General features: G+C 43.2%; 1 protein-coding gene across 1 annotated transcript in view; it reads right to left on the bottom strand.

The window, feature by feature from the left end:
* The window catches only part of LOC146860507 (aminopeptidase Ey-like), a 188,991-nt gene that overhangs the window by 76,911 nt on the left and 86,384 nt on the right, over nucleotides 1-25,696 (bottom strand). The window contains exons 10-13 of the mRNA XM_085644419.1: nucleotides 21,938-22,113; nucleotides 21,622-21,698; nucleotides 17,633-17,766; nucleotides 11,220-11,275 (exon numbers count right to left, since the gene is read on the bottom strand). Of these exons, the coding sequence (XP_085500545.1) occupies nucleotides 11,220-11,275; nucleotides 17,633-17,766; nucleotides 21,622-21,698; nucleotides 21,938-22,113 (443 nt within the window). The remainder of the gene's footprint in view (nucleotides 1-11,219; nucleotides 11,276-17,632; nucleotides 17,767-21,621; nucleotides 21,699-21,937; nucleotides 22,114-25,696) is intronic.

Raw genomic sequence — 25,696 nt, 5'->3', positions numbered from 1 at the left:
CTTTCTGCTGGTTTCTGATCTCTATTTTGCCTCTTTCTGCACGTTGCTGACCTTTATTTTGCCTCTTTCTGCTCATTTCTGATCTAAATTTTGCCACTTTCTGCTCATTTTAGTCCTGTAATCTGCTTCTTTCTGCTCATTTCTATCCATTATTTTGCCCTTTCTGTTCATTGCTGGCCCTCAGTCTACCTCTTTCTGCTTGTTTTTTACCTTTATCGTGCATCTTTCTGCTCAATGCGGACCTTTATTCTGCCTCTTTCTGCTCGTTTCTGACCCTTCTTCTGCCTCTTTCTGCTTGTATCTGACCTTTTGTTGCCTCTTTCTCCTTGTTCTCCCTGGGGACCATGGCGGGATCCTCAAGGCCCCTGCGGTCCCTGCCGGCTCCCCGCCTCTTGCAGGAGCCAGCATTGCTCTTGCATGCATGGAGCTGCTGGAGCAATGTTTTATCCTGTTTACCTGCATGCATATTTGTGTGCAGAGAAAAAGATGAAAACTCCGCTTTCTGCAAGCCGGAGCTGCTTGACAGCTCCAGAAGCAGAAAGCGGAGTTATGTTTGCTTTTGCTTGGTGAGAGCCATGTGCCCCGCTTAATTTGAATTAATTTTTCCCAGAGAGGTGAAAGTCCCCGGGGCTGTGAGGTGGCCGTTCAGGACCCACATTAAATTTGTGTTTAGGTGCACCCTCACATACATTAAAAGCAGTGCCCTGGTGAGGTGAGGGTCCACAAGTCTGGGAGGGGGCAAAGCGGGCCACCTGAAAAACTCCAGCGTCAATTGCCCTGGGGAGGTGGTGGTCCCCAAGGCATGGGGTGCCAAGTGGGCACCACCACATACATTAAAAGCAGTCCTAGGAGTGAGGCCCCAAGCACCCTCTCCTTTTTATAATGCCTCTGGGACGTGGCCCACCTGGGGTCAAAACATTACAGAAGCGCGAGAGCCAATTCTTCTTTTTCATACTTTTTAGGTGGGAGCCGCAGATCCACCGTGACTTTTGCCGAAAAATTTCAAAAAGCTTTTTGCCCCAGGTTGGTCCCTTGTAGGAACCCCATTAAGAGGCCAAGGGGATCAGGGCATTCATACCCTGTCACACAAAAAGATGATGGTCAAAATGTTGAACATTGTCAAACATTCACCCCCAGTCACAGATCTGGGTTTAATCCATCGTGTTTTTGCTCACCACACCATTCCAGTTTGGACTCAGCCATATGCAAATCAAGTTTGAACCTGTACCCCATGGGAACAGTTCAGCCCGAACTGCCAGACCAGGTCCTCACTGGACCGGAAAACAAGCATCCTGGAACTGGTTCAGGAGCATCACCTCTCATCAGCCAGGCTAGCTTGAATCCAGTAGTGTAGTGAGCACGGGACCCACGTCTGGGTATATTTCCTTCCAACTTAGGGTGACAGATGCAAAAGAAACAATTGATGGATGGAATGTTGGACAATGCAAAATTCACCCTCAGTCACAAGGATCTGGGTTTACTCCATTATTCTTTTGCTCACCACACCACCCCAGTTTGGAACCAACCATATGCAAATCAGTCTTGACCCTGTTCCATGTGGGAAAAGCCCAGCCTGAACTGCCATGCCAGGTCCTCCCTGGACCGGACACAAGCATCCTGGGACCAGTTTCAGGGCATCACCCTTCATCAGCCAGGCTAGCTTGAAACTGGTGTCGTAGCGAGCACAGGACCCACGTCTGAGCATACCCTTCCCACTTAGGGTGAAAAGTAACACAAAAAGATGATGATCAGAATGCTGAACATTGTCAAACATTCACCCCCAGTCACAGATATGGGTTAAATCCACATTATTTTGTTCACCACGCCATTCCAGTTTGGACTCAGCCATATGCAATTCAGGCTTGACCTTCTACCCCATGGGAACAATCCAGCCCGAACTGCCAGTCCAGGTCCTCCCTGCATCCTGGGACCGGTTCAGGGGCATCACCTCTCATCAGCCAGGCTAGCTTGAAACCAGTGGCGTAGCAAGCAAAGGACCCACGAACGAGCATACCCTTCCTACTTAGGGTGAAAGAGTAACACAAAAAGATGATGATCGGAATGCTGAACATTGTCAAACATTCACCCCCAGTCACAGATATGGGTTTAATCCATCGTTATTTTGCTCACCTCGCCATTCCAGTATTGACCCAGCCATATGCAAAACAGGCTTAACCCTGTACCCCATGGGACCAGTCCAGCCAAAACTGCCAGGCCAGGTCATCCCTGGACCATAAAACAAGCATCCTGGGACCTGTTTCAGGACAGAACCCCTCATCAGTCAGTAGCTTGAAACCGCTGGTATAGAGAGCATGGGACCCACGTCCTGGCACACTGCTGGTTAGGGGATGAAGTCCCTTGGGTCCAGAGGGTCCTCGGGGGACCAACAAGCCCTCCGGTCACCTCCAGTAAGTCCTACACAGTGGGATTACTGAGAGGTCTTTGGATGCTATGCCCCCTTTCTGCACCGTTCTGAAAACACCTCCTGGTGCACTGCTGGTTGGGTGATGAAGTCCCCATGGATGCTGATGGTCCTTGGGGGCCAACAAGACCGCCCGTTAACCTCAAGTAAGTGCCACACAGCCTGCTTGCTGAGAGGACTTTGGAGGCCATGCTCCGTGCCTCCTGGCACACTGCTGGTTAGGGGATGAAGTCCCCTTTGTTCCAGAGGATCTTTGGGGGCCAACAAGCCCTCCTGTCACCTCCAGTTAGTCCCACAAAGCTGGACAGCTGAGAGGTCTTCGGAGGCCAGACCCCCTTTCCCCCACCACTCTGCAAACGTGCCTCCTGGCGCACTGCTGGCTGGGGGATGAAGTCCCCTTGTCTCCAAATTGCCCTTGGGGCCAACTACCCCTATTGTTACCTCCAGTAAGTCCCACAGACACACACCCTTTCTCCACCACTCTGCAAATGCACCTCCTGGTGCAGTACTGTTTAGGAGATGGAGTTCCCTTGGCTGCTAAGAACTTGGGGGCCAAGAAGCCCTCATTTATCTCCAGTAAGTCCCTTACAGCAGGATTCCTGACAGCTGGTTGGAGGTACCGCCCCCTTTCTCCACCACTCTGCATACATGACTACTAAATAAAAAACAGATAGAAATTCACTTAAAAACCAAAGGTTACACAGATGTTATAGATAGGAAATAGAATTTGAAGAACCTTAGAAATTCACTGAAAAAAACAAATGTTACAGGGTTGGCTCAGATTTCACATGTAAAAAAACAGTTACATTTTGGCAGTTACTGGGGCATATTATCAAGACAGGCGATAAAATTATCGCCGCTAAAACGGCGATAATGGGCTTGATAATATGCTCTATGGAATTCCAATTGAAGCCCATGTTAGATGTGAAGGGCGTCTAACATGGGCTTCAGTTGGAATTCCATAGAGCATATTATCAAGCCCATTATCGCCGTTTTAGCGGCAGTTTTCTGCCGCCAAAGCGGCGAAAGTTTTATCGCCTGGCTGATAATATGACACCATAGTTACCTGAGCTAACTATAACTTACGCCCCCTCAATGCACTGCTTATTACAACACTCCTAATATGGTCAGTTATATCACTGAAGAAATCACTGATGACATCATCCAGTGAGTGTGAGTGTTCTCTAAACGATTATGAGTGTTAAACATATATACCAAGGTGCTACAAAAGTCAAAAAAGTATACTTTCTGTGCTACTAATGAGTGATACTATTTCCAATATATTATGTGAGTGGCTGTGTGACTCTGTGTATCTGCGTGTGAGTGAATTTTTTTACATTTCAGTTGGGGCATCTTTTTGCTTATTAGGTGGTGGATACTGAGTTCTCAAGTATATGTGTGCTGCTTTTGGGCCTTGGTTCAATACTTGAGTAGGCTCAGTATCCAATGTCCCCGCAGTAGTTGACCTAGTGTGTCTTAAACTAGTGACCTGGCTTTTTCCCTAGTCAGAGGCTAGTGGCATTTTTTGTTCAGCTAGCATAAACATCTTACCCCTCTGGTTGAAGGAAGCCTTTAGTAGCTGTCTTCTTACCTTCAACAGCTCCTTGCAGGTACAGAGTAGATGCAAAATGTCTTCTGTTCCGATGTCCCACAAGCAGCAAGATGTTTGAGCCTGCACCCTCAACGAGGGTGGGAGGTTCAGGGCGCACAGGAGACTCAGACAGTGCCTCAAGAATTTGTGAGGTGCAAGCGATTTGTAACTATTCAATATCATCCAACGTGAGCTCTAGCTGAGAAGGCAGCGCTGTCCTCCACCAGTGAGAGTTGTTTTAGTGATTTCTAAACTAGTTTCTTAAAGGTTGAGTGGTGGATCTGTGTGTTTCAGAGATCAGAGAGTCCGGTGCTTGCCAAGGATTCCTGAAGATAACTTCTTACGGGAGATTTGTATCTCTGCTGGAGTTCTTGCCATAACAGTTGGTTTAAGGTATTTGCAGTGGCGGTTCTGATCTTATTCCAGCAGATGATGTAGACGCCATGCCTGGCCAAGGATTGTATTAATAGGCCGAACTCCAGCCTTATCTGGGCTGGTGAGGTGTAGTTTGGGAGACTGAACATGACTCTATATGCTTTAACTAAGATGCTGTCCAATAATTTGGCGTCTTTACAGCTCATTAATTTGCTGCCGAAGGTTAATATAGGATGAATTTTGGCTTGTGCTACCTTCAGGAGAGGGCTTAGTGTGGGCCAGTCAGTTTTGATGTGAGGTTTCTTAATGTTATTGCTAATGCCAGCTCTTTCCTTCTAATTTCTGTCGAGTCAAGCATCCTTCTTTGTCTATGCTGATGCCTTGATAATTATAGTCTGTTGCTAGTTCTATTTGTGTGTCCCGAAAGTGCCAGAGCCTCTGCCGTTTCCTCTTGTTGTTCATGGTCATTGTTCTTGTTTTCCTGTAGTTGACTTTTAGGTTGTTCTCTGTTGCATAATTCTGCATTTCGTTGAGGAGATGTTGCAGTCCAGCCTGGGTGTGACTAAGCAGGACTACATCGTCAGCGTACAGGAGGCTAGTTAGTGTTTTTCCTCCCAGCCTGGGCACATGGGAATGGCAGGTGTTAAGTTCTTACGACATGTCTGCCATGAATAGATTAAACAAGGTGGGAGCGAGCATGTATCCCTGCTTCAGGCCTTTGGTTGTTAGTACTCGTCTGGAGAGGTGAGTCCCTACTCCCAATTTCTCCTGCACCCAAGTGCCTGTGTGGAGAAGTTTCAACATGTTTAAAAGAGCTTGTGAAATGCCCCATCCAGCCAGCTTCCCCCACAGCCTTTTCCTGTCAACATTGTCGAAAGCAGCACTGAAATCAATAAAGCAGAGATGTAGTGGAAGGTTTGTGGTCTTTGCTGCATCTGTGAGTAGGGAAATTGCCATGATGTGTGTTGTTGTGTCAAGCATTTTGTGAAATCTCGACTGATTTAGTGTTATTATCTAATTTTCATCTGCCCAGGCTGTAAGTTCCTCCAGCATGGTGCCCACAATTTATTTTGCCTCATTTTCAATCAATGCCACCAGACGATAATTTCCTGGTAAGGCCTTTTCTCCACTTTTGTGGATCTGTGTGTGAATGTGTGTGTGACTGCCTTTATGTGTGTGTGAGTAGCTATGTAGGTGAGTGAGTGGCTGAGTGGGTGAGTGAGTGGCTGTGTGAGTGGCTATATTTTCTTTTCCTGGGTTAGAGATCTCTATCAATAGGTGACAAGTTGCTTGTAGTAACTTTACACCTGCACATTCTGTTGTAGTAGCCTACACCCCTGATTTGAGGGAGTGGAGACATGTAAGTCTATACCTAAATGTAATCTACAGATGGAAATAGTGGGTAGCAAAAGGGTGGAGATTTACAACTAGGTGGAGGTGTGGAATTACATGTGATTAAACATGCACATGAAATACACTCAGTTTCTCTGCCAGTGAATAATTTTACGCATGTTGTCCAAGTGTTTTTCTGCATGCTTAGGCTTTTCCATTTCAATAGTTTTAAATATTTTTTTTGTTGTTTATGCTGAAAGCTGGAGATAACATCATACAACTCCAGGCTCCAAATTATTTGTATTGCATAGAGGTATTCATTTCATGTCATGTCATATGTCATAAACTTCACAGTCCAACCAATCTGCTCTTATTAGGATTCAGTATTTCCCATTGTGAAATGGACTCATAATTTCTGTGCCAGTGAATAATCTCATGCATGCTGTCCAAGTGTTTTTCTGCATGCTTAGGCTTTTCCATTTCAATAGTTTTTAATATTTTCTGAGCCGTTTATGCTGAAAGCAGGAGCTAACGTCAGTCTCCAAATTATTTGTATTGCATAGAGTTATTCATTTCATGTCATATGTTATAGACTTCACAGTACAACCAAGCCGGCTTAGATCTGCTCTTACTAGGATTCAGTATTTCTGTGCATTATTAAGCATATGAGAAATAAGCTCTTTTCTGCAGAGATATGTACACATTATATTTTTCACTGCAGGAAGAAGGCAACACCTCTTTCATGTTTTCATTAATTAAAGTAGTGTCTTTTATGTTCATTCAGAACAATCTTTAATTTCCAGGGTGAAACCATTATTTACCGTGCAGTTCATGGATAAGAAGTAGCACTGGGGATAATGGTGCCTTTCCAGGTGCTCATCACTGTAAAATTCAGGGCAGAGTCTGGAATGCCTCGAAGTCAGGTGTTAAGAACTGATCAACTGATTCTACTCCACTCATTGAGATGTTAAGATTGTAATGCACTGAGGTAGCAAAACACAAGACTGTATCTAGGATCACTATTTTCTAACATTCAATTTTGATATTAGCATTGAATTCCCCAAGCAGCTCAAAATATCGTGCAGGTAGGTGCTAATAACTCTGCTGGGCAGTACGTGAAATTTATTTTTTACTAAATCTTGTCTCATTACTAACACTGCACAGGTTTTAATCAATCCTATTGCAAATGCACCCATCTCATTAAGGTCTAATGCTATTAACACCCAAATGTTGGAATGATACCTGCCAGAACTGATTTCTTCATTTATGAACATTGTACATTTTACCAACCATTAGATTAGTAGGACCAGGGTTTGCGGAGCATAATAATTATGTGTTGGTTTAAATACACAGAGGTTTGAGGGTTTCTCCATGTGGTGGCGAAGACCGGCTACATTCCATTAAATTGCAAACTATTTAGCACCACCAGTTGGGGAATTTATGAGAATGCTCAACCTGTAGATAAGCTGTGAGGGATTCCTCATGGGACATGCCACTATCATCCTTCCCATAGTATTCTACACCGTATGCTATTCTCACAAAACGTGAAACATGTTCCTTTGGTGCAAAGGCAGACCACCCCACCCCCCTCACCCCTAGTAGTCCAGAACCGTTCAGATGGTCCACAGTCATCAAATACACTTCTCTCGCTTAGTGGGGGAGATGGGGAAGGAGTAAGTCAGCTGGATTGACGGCGGTGTATTGTGACTTCATATAATTGGTCTGCAACCAGGATTACATTTGTTAATAAATCTATACATCGTAATTCATGGTCTGGAGATTATATCTGAATCACTGAACGCTTTCATTTAGATGAGATGAGACTGTGGTTGCACAAATAAATTCATTGTTGGTGCTTCAAAATTAAATATCTCAAAAGCTTTAGCGGTGAATCCTGGCAGTTGTGGAATTATGTTCAACAGATTGTATAGAAAAGAATGGATTATATAGGGGGCATTCCTATTGCTCACCAAAATAGACATGGTATGCCAGCAATTTGGTGTGATCTTATCAACACAAAATCTGTTCATAATATAACCTATAGTGACAGTGCTCAACATGTTTAACATCTTCGGTTTTCAATTCCCTGTTAGCAGAGGTCCCTTCTCTCATCACCAGATCTTTTGAATTGATGGGGTACTTTAAAGTTAGGCCTGCTGATTTATAACAGGGTAGAATTTGAATACTCTCGATACTCTCTGCATAGTGATGGGGTCCTCGCGCTCTGTCAGATGACTCTTCACTAGACAGTGACATCATAGCACTGACATGCCATATCAGAGTTAGAGTGTCTACGTCATACATGCAGGCCGGGGGAAGAGAGGGTCAAGTGCTCTAGTTGCCATTTCTTCCTCTTGCTGAGAGGTGGGTGTGGTAGACCTTCTCTTGGCAGCTCCATTATGACTGGCAAGCTGTACAGCAAGAACAGCAGTAACTGCTGAAACACTATGCAAGCATTGATACTCCTATGAAGCGCTTGCGAGCAGGAGGGAAGACCTGGTCCATGGCTCTGGTCTCCCGCTGTTCCTCTACCAAGATATTGGCGCAGTCTAGCATCTCCTGGCAGCACACGCATGAATACTAAGTTATGGAGCAAGTAGTGTGCAGAACTGTAGAGCAGAAACAGATGTTGCATTGTTGCGCTGCTTCAATCAAGACAAGAGAAAGACGTGGTCTGAAGTTTCTGTTGTCCGGACTCCTTCCTGCTGAGCAATATGCAGGGCTTTAAGTGGGCCGGGTCTTGCCGGTACTCAACACTGGCAGTTCTAAAAAGCAGGTGCTGAGACTGATCCCCATCAGGCTCTCCATTTTTTGCCCTCACCCTCAGTGAACAGATATATCTTAACTCTGCGGTGGTACCATCCTATATTGCCTTTGATGTAACTTCAAAGAGACTTGTTATAGTTCTTTCACAGTCTCATTTCAGAATGAAAGTTGCGTTGTAAAGGTTGTTCCCCATTTTTAATATTATGTACAACAAAGCCATAGTTGTTTCATCTTTATCTTCTACAGCTAAGTCCTGGCTTGTTGTAGGTGTAATGTTACCTGCTGATTATATATCTGGCTGCAATGATATTAACAGCAAAACGCCAGACGGGTGGCACACTATGCTAAGCACAGATTTTTAGCTTAGGAGTTTTTTAAGCCACATCCGTAATTACATCAGCCACGCCTCATTAAGAGGCCCTGCAGTTTTTTATCCTACTTAAAACCCTGGCAATATGCACAGTCTAGCATCTGCTGACAGCCCAAGTATTACAGGTAACATGTAGCTTACCTGCAATGTAGTATGGTAACTGCATACTTTGGAAGCACATTTGTATTTCTACACTCTCTACCGGTCAATTAAAATCCTACAAGTATGAAAGGTAAGAGAGATACAGGAAATTGGGAAAAATGGTGACAGTAATATTTTGGAATATATCTGATATGTTAAGTCAGCTACCAATACATATTTATGGATTTTCCTCCAGTTTTAATGAGAAAGTAAACTGACCTACGAAAAAGTTGTCATGCAGGTAAGCCCAGTCGTAATGCACATGACACAAATATACTAGGAACTTGAAAAGGAAATTACACACCCCGGCAGCAGGTGTAAAATAAGTTTTGATTGGTTCAGAATTTAAAATAGGTTGCAGTAACAGAGGCAAGAGGGAAAAGGAATCCCTTACCTTAACAATCTTAGAATTTGTGCTTTGAAACAACAGAATTGAGCCTAACAAATCCTCTTTAGTCCCACTCACGCCCTCAAGATCACAAGTAAGACCAGGTTACCAGCTGTTTCGAATGTCACCGGAGCTCCACCCAATCCAGGAGGCAGTGTTCACCCATTCAGTATGGAGGACAACATTCATAACCTAGAGAGCGACCTTCTCAGCGCTACGGCCCAACCAAAACCTCAACTAATGATATGTGAGACGAGATGTGATGGGATAGATGATAGAGAAACAATCCCTAACCAGTTTATTCAAGAGCAGGAGTGCTAAAAGTGACCAAAATTCAGCAATAACCTCCAAACCCAAAGAGGGTTTTTAAAAAAAAAAAAAAAAAAACATTGGTGTCTATTCACAAATACAAAACAGAAAAGTGCCTGCGCGTTTTATTTATAACTTTCTGCCAATTCAAAAACAATCCCATAAGTACACCTGGAAAGGTGCACCAGGTGCAGGTTTTCAGGCGTACTCCTGGGAATGTTGTGAGATTTTCCACTGTGCAGAGGTCTCCGGTCCCTAAGATAAAGACAAATTAAAATTTAAAATGTTGAGCTTCCTGCGGTGCTTCAGGGACTTTATAGCTGCCAGACTTTGCATCTGCTTACAATGGCTCCTGATCATCAGGCCCGGAATTTGCCCCCAGGAATACCTGTGTGGGTGACTCGTAATTAAGCCCTGAGACTCGTATATAGCACCCAATTCTGTTCCAGAAATCTGGAGCTTTATCTTTAAAAAACCTAAGTACAATGCACTTTGATTTGAGAACTAGTCTTTTCTTCAGTGGCAACCAGTAATAATTTATCAATCAATTTCCAGTCTTCAATCTCTTGCCTTGTTTTGTAAGGCCTTTAAAACCTGGCTGTTCATCTTGTAACTGCCAGCTTCTTCTTATTTCTCTCCTCTCCACAGACAAACTGCTATTAGCGCCTTGATGCCCTTTGGCATTTGTGGTGTTTTAAAAATCTTTCATTCATTCAAAGCATATTTTTGTGTATGGACCAGTTTTTGCAAAAGGACATTCAATGTTATTGAATCCACAGCCAATGAATCTAGAAGGATCGTCACCCACGCACTTATAACCAGCAGACTGGACTATGGGAACGCCCTCCACACCAGAATAAACACATCTCTACTCCTCAAACTCCAGACAATCTAGAACGCTAGTCTTGTCCTCGGCATCCCACGACAACACCACATCACCCAAGACCAACGAGAACTCCACTAGATCCCCGTCGAAAAGAGAGTGACAGTCAAGCTCCTCACCCACGCCTACACATCCCTCCACAATATCGGACCCCAATACCTCAATGAAAGAATCACCTACGCACCTGAGCGAAGCCTCAGATCCACTGATCTGGGCCTAGCCAAAATCCCACGCATCTGAAGAGCTAGATCGGGAGTCGAGTCTTCTCCTACATCGCAGCCAAAGCCTGGAACGAACACCGACTCAGCATCAGACAAACCCCCACTCTGCAAGTTTTCAGAAACAGCCTCAAGACCTGACTATTCGGATGAGATGAAACTGTACGAACCCCCCACCCCCTCAGTGCCTTGAGACCCTAGAGGATGAGTAGTGTGCTCCATAAATCCCTGATTGATTGATTGAATGATTGATTGATTGAATGCAAAGAAGCATCTATCATGAGAGGTTCTTTGCATATACAGTCAGGAGTTCTAATTGTATGAGACAAATAAATACACAAGTTCGAGTAACACACATTCTGTTGCCGAACTATGAACTTTGTAGAGTTTTTCCTATGAGATCATCAGAAAGGAGACTTCTCACCTTGCCAAATTAAACGCATCATCAATGATCTGTGCTCGGTTAATCAGTGGAATCTCCTGCAAAAATCAAATGCGTACAGTTGTAAGACAGACATTTTAGGGTGTGTAGAAAGATACACTATCCATTCCGTATAATACTAAATACATAAATAAAATATTACAACTGTTGCATCCTGTTAGGTGTGTCATCTGATTTAGTTACACATTTTATTGAAGTCAAAAAGTGTCAGTTGTCATTATTACCACTTCAGAGATGTATTATAAACTATGGAACTTATGTCCGAAATAAGGCATTGTATTTTAGTGTGCATCAAATAATTACAATAATATATTGCACCGGGCAGTTTCCAAGTTAGTACTGTCATTTCCCAAGGGTGTGGTGTTACGGCCCTTTGTACTCCTGGCTTTCCAATGGTGGTGTGGTTGAGCACTCAAGACTTATCGCAAGAGATGGGAGTTGTTTCAGAACTCGCATACTGCTGATATAGTAAGCACACAATAAACTCAACACACAGTCACAGAGAGCCCTATCTCACAAACAGGAAAGATATTTATTTACAGTATGAGTTGGCAAGACAATTAAAATAAGCTTAAAAGGAAAGGTGAACGCCTCTGGTGTCATCTGGTGCTACTCTAGCACGTATCCAATTAGCTACTGTGCTTTATTTAAGATTAAAATAATTGAGCAATGTTGTCCTATGGAGAGAGAATGCTAAGTATTAAGTAGATACTACATCCATTTAGGCCTCTTCATTTTACAATAGATTGAATGTCCCACAGTTAAAGCCAAAGGAATATAGAGGTCAGACAGGAGGGGAAAGAAAGGGCCTGATTTATATATTGGCAGAGAGGGTACGCTGTTGCAACGGAATTCCTTTTTTGCCAATACAGTGGACTGCCCATCGCATTTACATGCGGGCAGAACTTAAGGTTAATCATGGCAGAGACTACCCTGTCTCTGTTGTGATTAATCTCCTCCGATATCCTTGGGGAGTAAGGCCGTCGGAGAAATAGCTACTGGTCTAGCCGCCCAATTTAGATGGGCGGATGTGTAGTAATGTTTTACAGTTCTTTACCACCAGTTAAAAACAGGCGGTAAGTGTGGTTTTATGAAGTACTTAGTCCTTGCAATGCAATGGCATGACCAAACCATGTTCTTCTACACTTTCTGATTGCTAGCCTTTCAATGTGAGTTTCTATCATGCTGCCTAAAATAGCAGCTTCAGATTCATGTGCAATTTAGGATTGGTGAATGGGCTTTCTTTGCATACCTTAATATAGAAAGCAGATACGCTTGTGATTAGCTGCTAATCTGGAAATAATTTGTGGTAATGCTAGTGTACAAGATTCACTAAGTCAGGTACATCAAAGATAAATGGTAGCAAGGTTATGCTGCATAGATGTACATGTACACTAAGGGACATACTTATCAAAATGTCATGTAGCACAGCGCAGCAAGCCACTTTGCAGCGCTGTACTGCATGACAGGGAAAGGACAGGAATGTGTTGTATTTAACATAATGCGGCTCATTTCCGCCTTTTCTCAGTGCTGGTGCACAATGTACTGCTTAACGGCAATGCAGGCACCCTCACACCATTGTGCAAGGGTGCCTGCATTGTTAAGAGGATTGTTTTTGTGCAAGAAGATACACAGTCCTGCACAAAAACAATCCACTAATGCACTTTCCTCTTTTGAGGGAAAAACAAGGAGAAATAAACATATTTTTCTTCATTATGCCTCCCCTATGGATGCACAGCAGTTCTGAACCATTGTCAGGTCTACCATTAATCGTAAATCTGTGAATGAACCAAAAGCACCAATGCACCACCCATGGAGCGCCTACCTGTGACAGAGTAATGCAACACAGAAATGTGTACTGTATTGCATTACTCTGGATTTATCAAGCCAACCAAGGGGGCCATGCGTGGCTTGGTAGCTATAATTTGCGTTGCGTCACTCTTGGGTCCCATTGCCAGGTTCAAGGGCGGAGCAGCGCATTGATAAATAGGGCCCTGAGTGTGCTCTGTTAGAGGTGTCTGTAAGTGTAAAGAGAAGGGCACCACTTATGGTAAACCATCGCTTACAAGAATTGGAAAGGCCAGTAAGCCTCCTTTTATTTTTAAGGAACACATTTACATGCCCATGAAAAGCTACAGTCTGCACTATCCTTATTCAAGTAGTAGTTTCTAAGCCATTACTAGACGTCTGTCAACTCAGACCAAGTCCTTGCAGGTAACCTTATATTGGGCTGTTACTCAAGGTCCTTTGAGACAGACGCAAGCATTTTCTTTATCAGGCTAAAGTCCTTCAGACTATTTCTAGAGGACCCACAAGTCAGAAACAAGTTCTTTCTGTAAAAGGCCCCTACTTGATGTGAGAAGGTGGCCTGATATATGCTGTCCACTAGTTCTAGTGGGCACCTTGTACCAGTCCAAACAACCCCTTATGGTGAATAGGTTAAAGACAACATTTATTGAAAGCTATCCTAGTGGTAGCTATGGAGAGCAGCCTTCAGGCTAAGTCTTGAAGGAATGTAAAGCAGCTTGTTTTACCAGTCTATAATCTCTTGAATGATCAAATGAAAGGACAACCACACCATGTATATATTTAAAATATATGTATTTAATATCAAACACACCCCTTTAGTCTCTTTATGAGACTGGAGTTCGAAGTACTTTATTTACAAGTAAGCAATCAATAGTAATAGCACAAATACACATTTGGGCCCTAGGGGCCTACCAAACCATACACCAAAAAGGTGGTATAAGAACCACGGCTAAACTAGACACAAGGCCTAGAGCCTTTAGAATTGCTGGGACCCCAAGGAACCACCCAAGGTAGTGACACAGGGGACCCATGAGGACTGTGTGCTGTGTGTAATTTCTATGGACAATTTCGCGGTTGGAAATTTAAAGATTAGGGACACTTAGAATCGAGTTAGAATCAAACCCTTTTGGACTTAAGAAGATCTAGGGCTAGCACCCACTGGAGCACTGGAGTACTCGTGTTACCTCACCCAGGGAAGCCAGGTGCATAGGTGTCTTTTGGTGTTGGGTCGCGTCGTCGATTACAATGGAAGCTGGTGAAGAACTGCTGCTGCCGTGAAGAGGAGAAGTGTCCAAAGAGATCCAAGCCTGGATCTAGGATGGAAGGAACCTGAAAGCAGAGGGGACAGAGTCTGGGTCACTTGCCAGTGACAGAGGGCAGAATGGACCAATGCCCACAGATGCCGGGTGCTTCAGGTAAGTTGACGGGTGCCTTGACTCTTCAGCCACGAGGTCCAGGAGGCATCGATGAAGTCCATGAGCTGGATTCGAGCTGTACCACAAAGTCTGTCGAGTGCTGCGGTGTCGGTGACCAGAATGGACCCAACAAGCCTTGGCAATGGCAAGTCTCGTGGAAAGAGAAGAAGGATGTCGGTGCAGACCAGCAAGATCTGAGGGACTCACCCAGCAAGGGTAAGTCAGGGCACATCTGGAGCAACCAGGGAAGCCCAAGCAGAAGAGGAGTTGCCTTCGTGGGGACCCACTAGCCAACGGGCTAGCGATTGCGAAGGAGCTTTGAGCAGTCGCACTTAAACCCAGCCCACGGGTCACACGTGGAGTGGAGGCCAGAGATCTTTGGTGCAGTCAATGCTCAAGGCTGGGGCTACTGGGATCCCAAAGCAGAATTTCAAGGATAAACAGGAAGTTGATGTACCAGCAATAGTACACGGTGCACAGGGGTCATGGTTCCTCATCACCAATGATAGCCACGGGCCTCAGCTTTGCTGTGAACTCAGGGTAGCCTCGGGGAAGTCAGGAAATCTACCTCTGGTGATGCAGAGGCTTCGGCGTCCAGCGGGAGCTTCGGAATTGCAGACCGGACAGTTGCTTCTTTGGTGCCTGCCAAGCAGGGGAGTCACCCCTTGACTCCAAGGGAGATTTTTTCAGTCTTCTAGTCAGGATAGAACGTCGAAGGTCCAAGATATATATTGCAGAGTTTCGTCCAGGGTAATCTAAAGTCACTAGGACTGGGTTCCCATACTTATACTAACTTTGGGGATAGACATACTCTAGGGACCCACCTATGGGAGGGGTTGGAAAGAGGGGTGGTTACACCCATTTCCTTTGTCCAGTTTCACACCAGAGCAGGGGCAGGTAGCCCCTGCAACCGGTTTGAACTGGACTATGCACAGGGACAACAAGTGTGTCCCCAGTGCAGGACTTCAAAACACCAGAGAGTGCTCCCGCCCAGCCCCAATACATATCTGCCTGTCTGGGGAGGTGGTTACACATCCCTGGGACAGGAAACCTATTGTCCAGGCCTCCCCTGCCGGAGTTTCGGTCAGCAGCAGGAGGCTAGACCAGTGGCTGTGGCAGAGGCATCCCTTTTGTGATGCCAGGGCTGTAGAAAGTCCTACTGGGTTAGACCAGTGTGAACATGTCTCTCCCTCTAGAAGGGTGGAATGCTACCCCTGCTGCCAGAACTGGCAGGGGGGTAGTATTCCAAAGCGTTTGACACCAAACACGACATGTTTCCATGCAGCCATCCCAAAGTTAGCATTTACCGCGAGGTTATAGTGCACTTAAGAGTATATGGTCAGGCTGCACCACAAACAGCATCAGAGGAGGTACTCCAAACGCTGCAGATGGGCACTGCTCATGCAGGGGACCTCTCACATAAAAACCATGCCCTCTGCCTTCAGGATTGTTAAGGCCTGCCATAGGAGTGACTTATAGGTTTTATATGTGTGTGCAATGGTAGTGATATAGGTAGCCTATACCTCTGTAGGGGTGCAAGCACACCCTTACCCAGGCTGCAGTAGAAGACCTATGGTGCCATTTTGGAGTGCTTCCCAAGGGTGGCATAATACATGATTCAGCCCCTGGTAGGCCTCTGAGGTACCTATGCCCTAGGTACATAGTACCATATACTAGGGGCTTATATGGCACTCCAGAATCCAATTAGATATGTACCTAATGTACATGGAAACCATTTTAGAGAGGAAGCAGCTAGGCTGTGGTCCTGATTAGCAGGGCCACAGCCAGACTAAGTAAAAAAAACAGTGAAACACCAGCAAAAAGTGGGGGTACCCATGTGAAGCAGATCATACTCTCCTACACTAGAGGTCTCTCCAGTCAGACAAAGGGAAATGCTATAGGAGACTTGTTACCTTAGGCCATTACTAGAATTTCCTGTAGTAAACAACAAGTGCTTGTTGCTGCTGTCTGCACAATCTTCAGCCTGGACAAAAAGTTTCAAAGGTTTCCACAACTTTACTATCAATCTCAGGATACCAGATATGCCCTTCAATGCCCCCTTTTGATGAAAGTGGAAAGGAATAATGGCGAAAAATGTTAACTGTGAATTTATTCTATTTTGGAGTACAGCAGATCAAAGAGAGGGTGTGTCTTAAACATATTTACTTTTGTCATAAGTCTAATGAGTTCAGATGTTTCCTATGTTTTATATAAGCATCTCAATGCTAGGTTATGATGGTGATGAAGATTAAGCCTCTCAGTGTATCTCTTGTATGATTCGGAAGAAGTTGCCTTAATATTTATTGGGAATAGTAGTCACTTGTATGTGCAAACAACCTTTATGCAATATAGCCCTTTTGCTGTTTCTTGGAATGTGCAAGACATCGCCCATAAGGATGAAGGAAGCAAATAATGAGAGGCAGGATTCAACTGGGAGGGGGCATATCAGGTAGGCAAGGCAGGCATGACTGAAGGGGATGCTAGAGTCAAGGCAGGGATGATGGGGAAGCAAGGAGGAAGGGATGAATGGTATGATGATGGAGAGCTAAGGAGGTGGTAGTGAATGAGAGAGAGACATGATCCCTTACTGGAAGTGATTGGCCTTGGGGAGTGAAAATGATGGAGTGAGGGGAAATAAGAGTGAAGCCTGGGAGACACGGGGAGGATTGGCTACATGAAACTCTGCCCTAGCAGCAAAACCTTATGGGAGCAGCAATAAGGGAAACAACCTTCCACAAAATGAACTGGAATTCCTGTCCAAGCAATGGTGAACCTAGAAAACTACATAGGAGCTAAAGACTGAAGGGGGCTGACACAAAGTCAACTCTTTATGTAATACTTCTTATATGTGCATTTTAAAGTATTGGTAACATTAGGTATACCAAACAGTTAATGCTGCTATCAGTGACACCTAAAAAGGGAACCTCTAGGGATGTGACCATAGCACATGCAATGTAAATATACAAACAGTGAAGTGTGTTGAAACTGTAGAGCTTTCTCAATGCTTAGCATGTGTAATCTATATTTTGTGGTCATTATACTTGCTTAGGAAGAGTCAAAAGTCCTTATGTCAGCATGTGAAATAGATATAATACTATACATCTAAACATTATTACCACTATTTGTCTACCCTTTGTGAACGAGTCCAATTGTGGATAGCTTTAAACTTACAATGTGGTTCTTGTCTAGCTGCTCCAGAAGCTTTTGCCAATTCTCCTGGTCATAGTTAACCCTGTAATATCCAACTGCATTGATGTTGACCAATAACCAATTATTGCCAGTCACCTTAAAATCCGAAATTATATCTAGTAGAAAATAAAAGAAAATGTATTATTGCTTATAGAAATGCTGCTGTCCGGTAAGAGCACATTAGAAATATACCCACAAATAACATGATCTTCCTCTTCAGCCTAAACAAACACCAATATGGTGGACGATAAGCTTTATGTTTTAGGAAAACGTATTATAAATCTTTGAAACTACACTTCTTAACAGCCATCTTTCCCAGTAGAAGTAACACATAACCTAATTAGCTGCTAGGGCTTTCAGCTAGGCATTCTAAAGACATTTCATTAAAAGAATGTCTTAATTATGAGGCTATTGAGAGGTGGTCATAAGAACAGCTAAATATAGAATGTTGTGCCAGTGATTAATAGCTACAAGTCCAAAGCTACACTAAATTAAAAAAACAGAGGCCAAAGAAGACACACAAACAAGGGGCAAAAACACATCTCACAGGCAACACAAATCCCCCCAAATACACAACACCATAGTGTAACTTATGGAATTTATATTGACATATTACAAATGTACACCAACACACAGTCCGAATTAACAACAAAATCAATGAAATAAATAAAACACATATCCCACACAGAAATCCCATAATACACACACTAATACATTGGAACCGATGGAACTTAAGTTTCATTTAACAGATATGTACTATTATAGGTGTTTAACATGCAAACACACAAAATAGAGACGCCACAAAACCACATTTGAACTTAAAGAATTGAAATGTGTACCTCAGCACTTTGAACCATTGCTTGTGTTCATGAATACTCAACGGAAAAGACACACCCACAACTTCATCCCCCATACACACACATACACAGAAAAACAGCCCAGCACACTTATAAGTATCAAATGTGTAAAATACACAATAAGGTAGGTTTAAGACAAAACTGTTTTCCCAAAAAAGAGTCGATATGATCTTGCAATATTGAACTTCATCCTTTATTCATTTTTCTTTTAAAAGCATTTTTTGCAACCGCCAGATGTGCTTGGAATTTCCTGCCTCTCTGCCCTGACCCCAGATTGTCTGGAGTCACAATTGACTAGTGTCAAACCCTTTGTGAGTGTGCTCAGGCAGAGGGTTTGTGATATGCAAGTGGGGTAGGTGATAGACCCCCTCATCAAGTCAGATATGGCCCATCCTGCCAATCTCTATCATACCTTTGTCTCACTGTCTGGGGGCAATACACAAAGACCAACTGTCAGCTAAACCTAGTCATGTGACCCAGGATACAGGCAGCAGACACCAAGTGGTTATGACAAGAAAAGGCCAGCTTTCTAAAAGTGGCATTTTCAGAACTAAGGCTTAAAATACAACTTTACTATTAAAGAGGGTTTCAAATTTCAATTCTTAAGACACCAAACTCAATATTCGTACCTGTTCCCAATTGCAAGTTATCACTTATTAAAAGTAATACTGAACCAAATGTTATCCTATGGAAGAGGTAGGCCTTGCAGTAGTGAAAAACAATTTAAAGATTGTTTTACTACTAGGACATGTAAAGCTTATAAGTACATGTCCAACTTTGTAAAAACACAGCACTTTGCCCTATGGATTGTTTATGGCCTCCCCTAGGGGTGACTTATATGTATTAAAAAGAAAAGATTAGGCTTTGCAAAAGGTTTATTTTGCCAGGTCGAGTTTGCAATTTAAACCACACATAAAGACTGCAATTGGAGACCTGAGGCATGTTTAAAGGACTAAGAATTAAGTGTGTGGTACAGTCAATGATTTATGATGAAACTGGGTTTGGGGTGTTTAATTTTAATTCTATGGTGGTTAAATAAGCATGCCATTCCATGGGGTTAGCTGGTGGGGGCATTGGCAGGGTGTTAGTCAATTGGGTCTCGTGGTCTGCCACTAGCGCTCTACGGAGATCTAGGAGCCATGTCTCCATGTTAGGGCCCTCTGGCGACTTCCAGTCCATGGCAAGTATGTGTTTTGCCAGACTCCATGTCAGATCTAGAAATGCATTAAGGCCCTTACGACAGGGGTTGCGTTCTGTGATTCCCAGTAGAAAGTGAAGGTCCTGGGCCACATTTGGGGTACCCACTGCATCTGTCAATGTCCCAGCTATGTAATTCCAAAATGCCCTGAGTCTGGGGCAGGTCCAGAACATATGGGGAAATGTAGCATCCGTGCTAGGCTCCTAGGGCAGACGTTGTTGGAAGTAGGTTATATGCATGCTGAACCTATGCGGTGTTAAATACGTGTGGCGGAGATAGTTAAATTGCTTATAGTTCAATCTTGCATTCGTGGATATATTCTTAGGGTGACGTTTACATTGTGTCCACTGCTTGTCAGTAATACTAGTTGCCAGTGCCGAGTTCTAGTACTCTTGCAGTGGGGACAATAGAGAAATTGAGTCGGGTCTGAGGAAATTATAAATGCGTCAGCAAAGTTTGCAGTACTACTGATGTTGTGGGTTCAGAGCACGTGTTACCCAATATCTGGTGGAATTGCTGTGTCAGTGTTGCGCAGAGCAGAAATGTCCCTGACAGTACCCTGTAGAGGCCCATCAAGCTCTCGAAGTCGCATAAGTTTGAGTCCACATGTAACAAGTTATGGTAGGTATAAAGGCCCGGGATTACTTCGAGGGGGAAGATCTGGAGCATCTGGTGAGGGTTGGTGATTAGGTAATACGTACTTCATCCAGCCATGTCTAGCCGCTGACCTCAGGAGATTGCCCTGCTTGTTCTGTAACGATGTTTTGGAGCTTGATAGCCATCCCTTCATGGCTGGCCTTCATAGAGTCACCACCCAGGAGTCTAGTTCAGCTAGGTTAGTTCTCACAAGCCATCTCATAGGCCATTGGAGCTGTGCAGCTGCGTAGTAATGTTGATAGTTAGGTACCCTTAGGCCTCCTTCAGATAGAGGGAGGTATAACTTCTGGAGTGCCACCATGGACCTGGAACCACCCCAAATCAGGGACACAAGAAGTGACTTCACTGCCATAATAAATTTGTGTGGTGGTCTGAATGAGAGGGTCGAAAAAAAGTATAAAATTCGAGGGAGGAGGAGCATCTTGGAGTAGGCAACTTGGCCCATAGGGAATAATGCGAAGCTCGTGCAGAATTGAAGTGCAGCTCGGGCTGTAGTTATTCCTTTTCCCAGATTGCCTTTTTATCAGGCCTGCCTGAGAGTGATACATTTTTACTCCCAAATACTGAAAAGTATCAAAAGTCCAGATGAGTGGAGTGAGGGGAAGAGCACTCCTTTGATCTGCCGGCAGAGGTTTCTTTGGGACTACTACAGATTTGGTCCAATTGACCCATAGACAAGTTATTTGGGCATGCTCATCCAGTAACTCTATTAGTTCCTGTAGAACGGTGTTCTTTCTGCGCAGATAAATTAATGCATCGTCCACGAGCAAGGTCATTCTTTAAGCCAAAGGGCAGCACCCTAACCTGGATGTGGCCCTCTGGGGACGAGAGTGCAGACCTCTCTTTTGTCCCCTCACTTAGAGCAGTCTACCAGTACCCTGATGTGAGATCAAAGGTACTGGATAACTTGGCAGTGCCCAGCCTGTCAATGAGCTCAACAGGTCAGGGATCAGGTGAACATCAGTCTTGGTGATTGAATTGAGTACCAGTTTCTCCGAGAACATTATAAAAGAAGGAATTCACCACAACATACTTGAACTTCATTAACAGGGTATTACTTTGACTGATGTAAACATTTGTGCTCGGATGCTAATAAACAGAAACAAAATAAATATTCATTCAATTGATTTTTATGTTTGAGAATCTATTTCATAGATACCTTAACTGAAGTCAATTTTAAAAAAATTCAAAATATCTTAGAATACCATTGTTAGGATTATTTAAAAAAAAATAATAATAATAATGTAGAACTACAGTACCTGACTTTTGTTGGAGCCAGTTCTTTCCCTGTACACCTGTAGAAATCAATGACTCCATCTGTATAATCCATGTGTAGCTGCAACATTTAAAATACTACATTGTAATACTGAAATAACAGCCCTCTGCATTTATCAAACTCCTAAAAAATGGCACTGGTATTTTAAAAGGTCAGGTGCATGTATATGTGGAGACATTAGACGTGTGTATGTGTGTGTGCGTGTGTGAATGTGTGCAAAGCATTGTGAGAGTATTTATACAGACAAAGAAAGCAAAAACTGCAAGAGCTCAGGTAAGCAAATTTGTTTCAGTACATACTTGAACTCAGATGGACGAGTCACAGGTGTGTCTGGGTCAAGCAGGAAGTGTTCCTGTTTAACTTCTCCAGTTGCTGTGTTGACAGTCACTACAGGGAAGCCCATCTGGAGTACCCATGTATCCATGATCTCTTTGACAGTTTTAGGTAGTAATGTTGGTGAGTTCTGATTCACAGCCTATGAAGACAGTGGAAGATAATGGACAGTTCAGAAACTAATCCAAGAGTTCCATATTGTTCACAGCTGCCCAACATTATCCCAAATTACAATGTGAAAACTGAGACTTGACTCAGTACCTGGACTCTAAATTCAGTTCAGTCTTAAAGCTCTTACATGACTATAGATGAGTGGGCTATGGTGATCCCCACCCTCTTGCACAGTAAATAGAATATCCCACAGATTATATATGACATTACTGGAAACACTCTGGATATAGGTATATCCCGGATAACCTATGGAGTAGAGACAGAAAGGCCCACCAATTAATGTTATGATAAATACAGACCGCTGTATCAGGAGCTCGCTGATAATTGATAATCCTCTATTTTGCTAGCAACATTTGGAAGGGATTAGACCAGTGTCTTTTCCATCACAAGGTCAAAAGTAATGTAATTTTGGGGAACAACAATTGCAACTTTCATATGTAGTTTGTATTAAGGGATAGTGAAACAAATTATTCTAGGAATAAAATATTTTGGAAGAAATTAATGTAATTGTATGCTCTACAATATTTCACATCCTGATCAAACCCACATGAATCCTACTCCACACTGTACTAATTTCTAATCACCCAGGGACTGATTGAATGGATATACAGAAGATGTAATGTTCTGTCTGATCAAACTCCAGCCTATTTAAATAAAGCATTTTTGGTCCCAGTGTTACTTGATACGAATTAGGAGACTCACAGATGCACATACGAAGGGTTTATTGATGTAGGCATATATTATTAGAATATGACTTATTTAATCAATTGTGTTTCTTCGCTAGGGTATATATTCATCAGTCTGTACATAAGTCATTGGAGGGGATCTAATGCGTTAGCACCTAACATGAAGAAAGTTAAGTCACTGCATATTACACGCTGTAAGAAGTTTAAAGCTACCAAACAATTATCATGCAGGACATGTTGTTTAACAGATAATCCTTAGACTCCCTGGAAGCTGATCAAGCAAAAATGATAGCAGAGTGGTTTATATTAGTCATGACACAAAATCTATGGAGTTGAAACAGACATGGGTGTTGATTGAAAGCTTGGCAGAGACATTACCAGACTGCTAAACTGATGGTCCACATGCTCAAGTCAGGGCAACAGTCATGTTTCCGAAGGTGGTACCTCAGCAAGCTATGCCATCAGAAACTACACACTGATGCCTGAAAGAGCTAGAAATGTTGGCATGGGTGAGGCAGACATACCACCTTATTTACATATGATGGTCTATTGTTATTTTTTCAAGTTTGGGGCACCCAAAGATACCCCAACAGAAAAAATAAAAACTCCCAGGGTCAGGAGTTTCTTTTTGCTTTTTTTCAAAAACAAGCTCCTCTTTTGGGAGTATGCTTTTGAAAAACAAAAACATTTGCTGAACAGCCGCCTAAAACATGTTGGCTGTTCTGTTCTACAAAGGTTCAGTGCCTTCGAAGGAGCCTCCATTACAGCGTCTCCTCTGAAGGCACAGAAATCTCCAGAGGGCTTATAGAAATCTCAAAATACAGTGGACACTAGTCCAGTTAGGGTGTCTAGCTCTAACCCTGGCAAATAGCAAAATTTCACTTATCAAGTGCAATCCCTCAGAATTGTATTGGGAGACTGCATTTCACAAATTTTGAATTTATTCTTTTTTCTCTTTTCTCCTGTCTTCTAAACATCACCAACAAGCAAACCAGCAATATCCTTGGACTAAAACTACCACCTTGCCATCGCTATATCTCTGCTTAATGTCCCACCAACAAATGAAGGTCAATACAAAACAGAAGCTGAAACCTCCAGATCTTTCAAAGACTTTTCCATAGATTTCCCAGTGCCTCTACTTATTTCTCACCCTATCAGCTTCAAGTCTGATGTCAACATCCCTCTAAACACCTTCAACAATTTTTAGGAAAGCTATGTGAACATACACGCCTCAATTACACAAAGCAATTACAAGGCAAACCTTTCAGCACCTTGGTACTCTAAAGACATTGCTGACAATAAATGATCCATCTACAGACTGGAAACAAAATGGAAGAAAAATATAACTCTTGAAAACCTCTTGATATGGTTTCCACTCCATGCAACATGTAGACCACTCATCAAATCAATCAATTGCAAAGTGCTGTACTAACACCACAAATGAAGCCAACAGTAGAAACAGAATGCTGTCCAATGCCATCAAGCATTGCATAAACCTACTGTCAGACCCAATTATTCCACACTCCACAGAAACGTGCAATGCCATCAACAACTTATTTAGTGAAAAAATACATAAGATCCCACAGCACATCAAAAACATCAAGCCTGCTTCATCTCTTACCACTGCACATTCCTGCAGAATTCTGCAATGATCAGTCTTCAAAGCTCTATCTCTCGCAGATATTGTTGACATACTCTACTTCCTCAAAGCCAATTTTTATGAATGTGTCTTATAATCGTTCTTCATCAAAGCTCTCCCAATGTGACACTCTCTTACCCCTACTTTTAATTGACAATGACTCCCTAACCCAAGATTTCTTCCCAGAAGAGATCTCCAGAGAGGCCAGATCCTCCAACTTCTTAAGAAACCTATACTAGACTCAGATGACCTCGCCAACTACCAGCCCATCACTCACCTAACCTTAATCTGTAAGATAATAAAAAATTAGTTTATTTTCCTCCTGCACTACCAATCTGGTTTCATATCACACTGCAGCAAGGAGACTGCTACCTTACACATTGCAGATGATGTCTTCTTGGCCAAAGATGAAAATTACCCATACCTACTGATATGAATGGACCTCTCAGCTGCCTTCAACACAGTCGATCACCTTACTCTCGTCTCAACCTGGAGTCTCAAATTGGATTCACTGCAATGTCCTTCACTAGTTCTTCTCCTACCTTTCCAACAGTTTGTTCATCATGTGAGCACCTCCAGTTCACACAAAAATCCGTATTCCCTGAGAAGTCCCCCAGGGTTCCAGTCTGTCTCCTGTCATCCTCAACCTTTACATGGAGCTGCTTAGTATTCTAGCCACAGAAAATAACATCAAGATTCACCAATATGCCAATGATACAATACATAACTCTACTGGAAAGTCTCCTCTGCCTGCACATCATCCAGACCCGGATGTCCAGCACCTATATGAAGCTCAACCCAAGCAAGAATTCCTATTATTTGTGAGTAACACCGAAGAAGATACCGTTGAAACCTGTATCAATTACATGAGCATTGATGGCTGCTAACATTAGCTTTTACCGAATGCCAAGTCACTTGGATTCAACCTGGACCCTAACCTCACCCTCAAGGATTACATTGCAAAAAATCAAAAACAGCCTGGTACCATTTATTTTTTCTACAGAAAGATAAACTGTTTCCTCCTAAAGCAACTTCAGAACTGCTGTTCTAGATGTAGTACTCCAGCATCCGGGTGGTGCTTATGCCATACTCCACACTGGCACCCCTTCGGGGGATCCTACATGCAGCAGCACATCTGGACCTGAAGAAATATGATCACATCACACCCATCCAGGTAGTACTCCATTGTCTCCCCTTACTGTCTTCATTTTCAAAACCAGCTGCACCAT

This window comes from Triturus cristatus, chromosome 3_1 (genome assembly GCF_964204655.1).
Source record: "Triturus cristatus chromosome 3_1, aTriCri1.1, whole genome shotgun sequence".
NCBI lineage: Eukaryota > Metazoa > Chordata > Amphibia > Caudata > Salamandridae > Triturus > Triturus cristatus.
The sequence above is the reverse complement of the archived record's forward strand: the minus strand, read 5'-3'. Positions and strand labels throughout refer to the sequence as shown.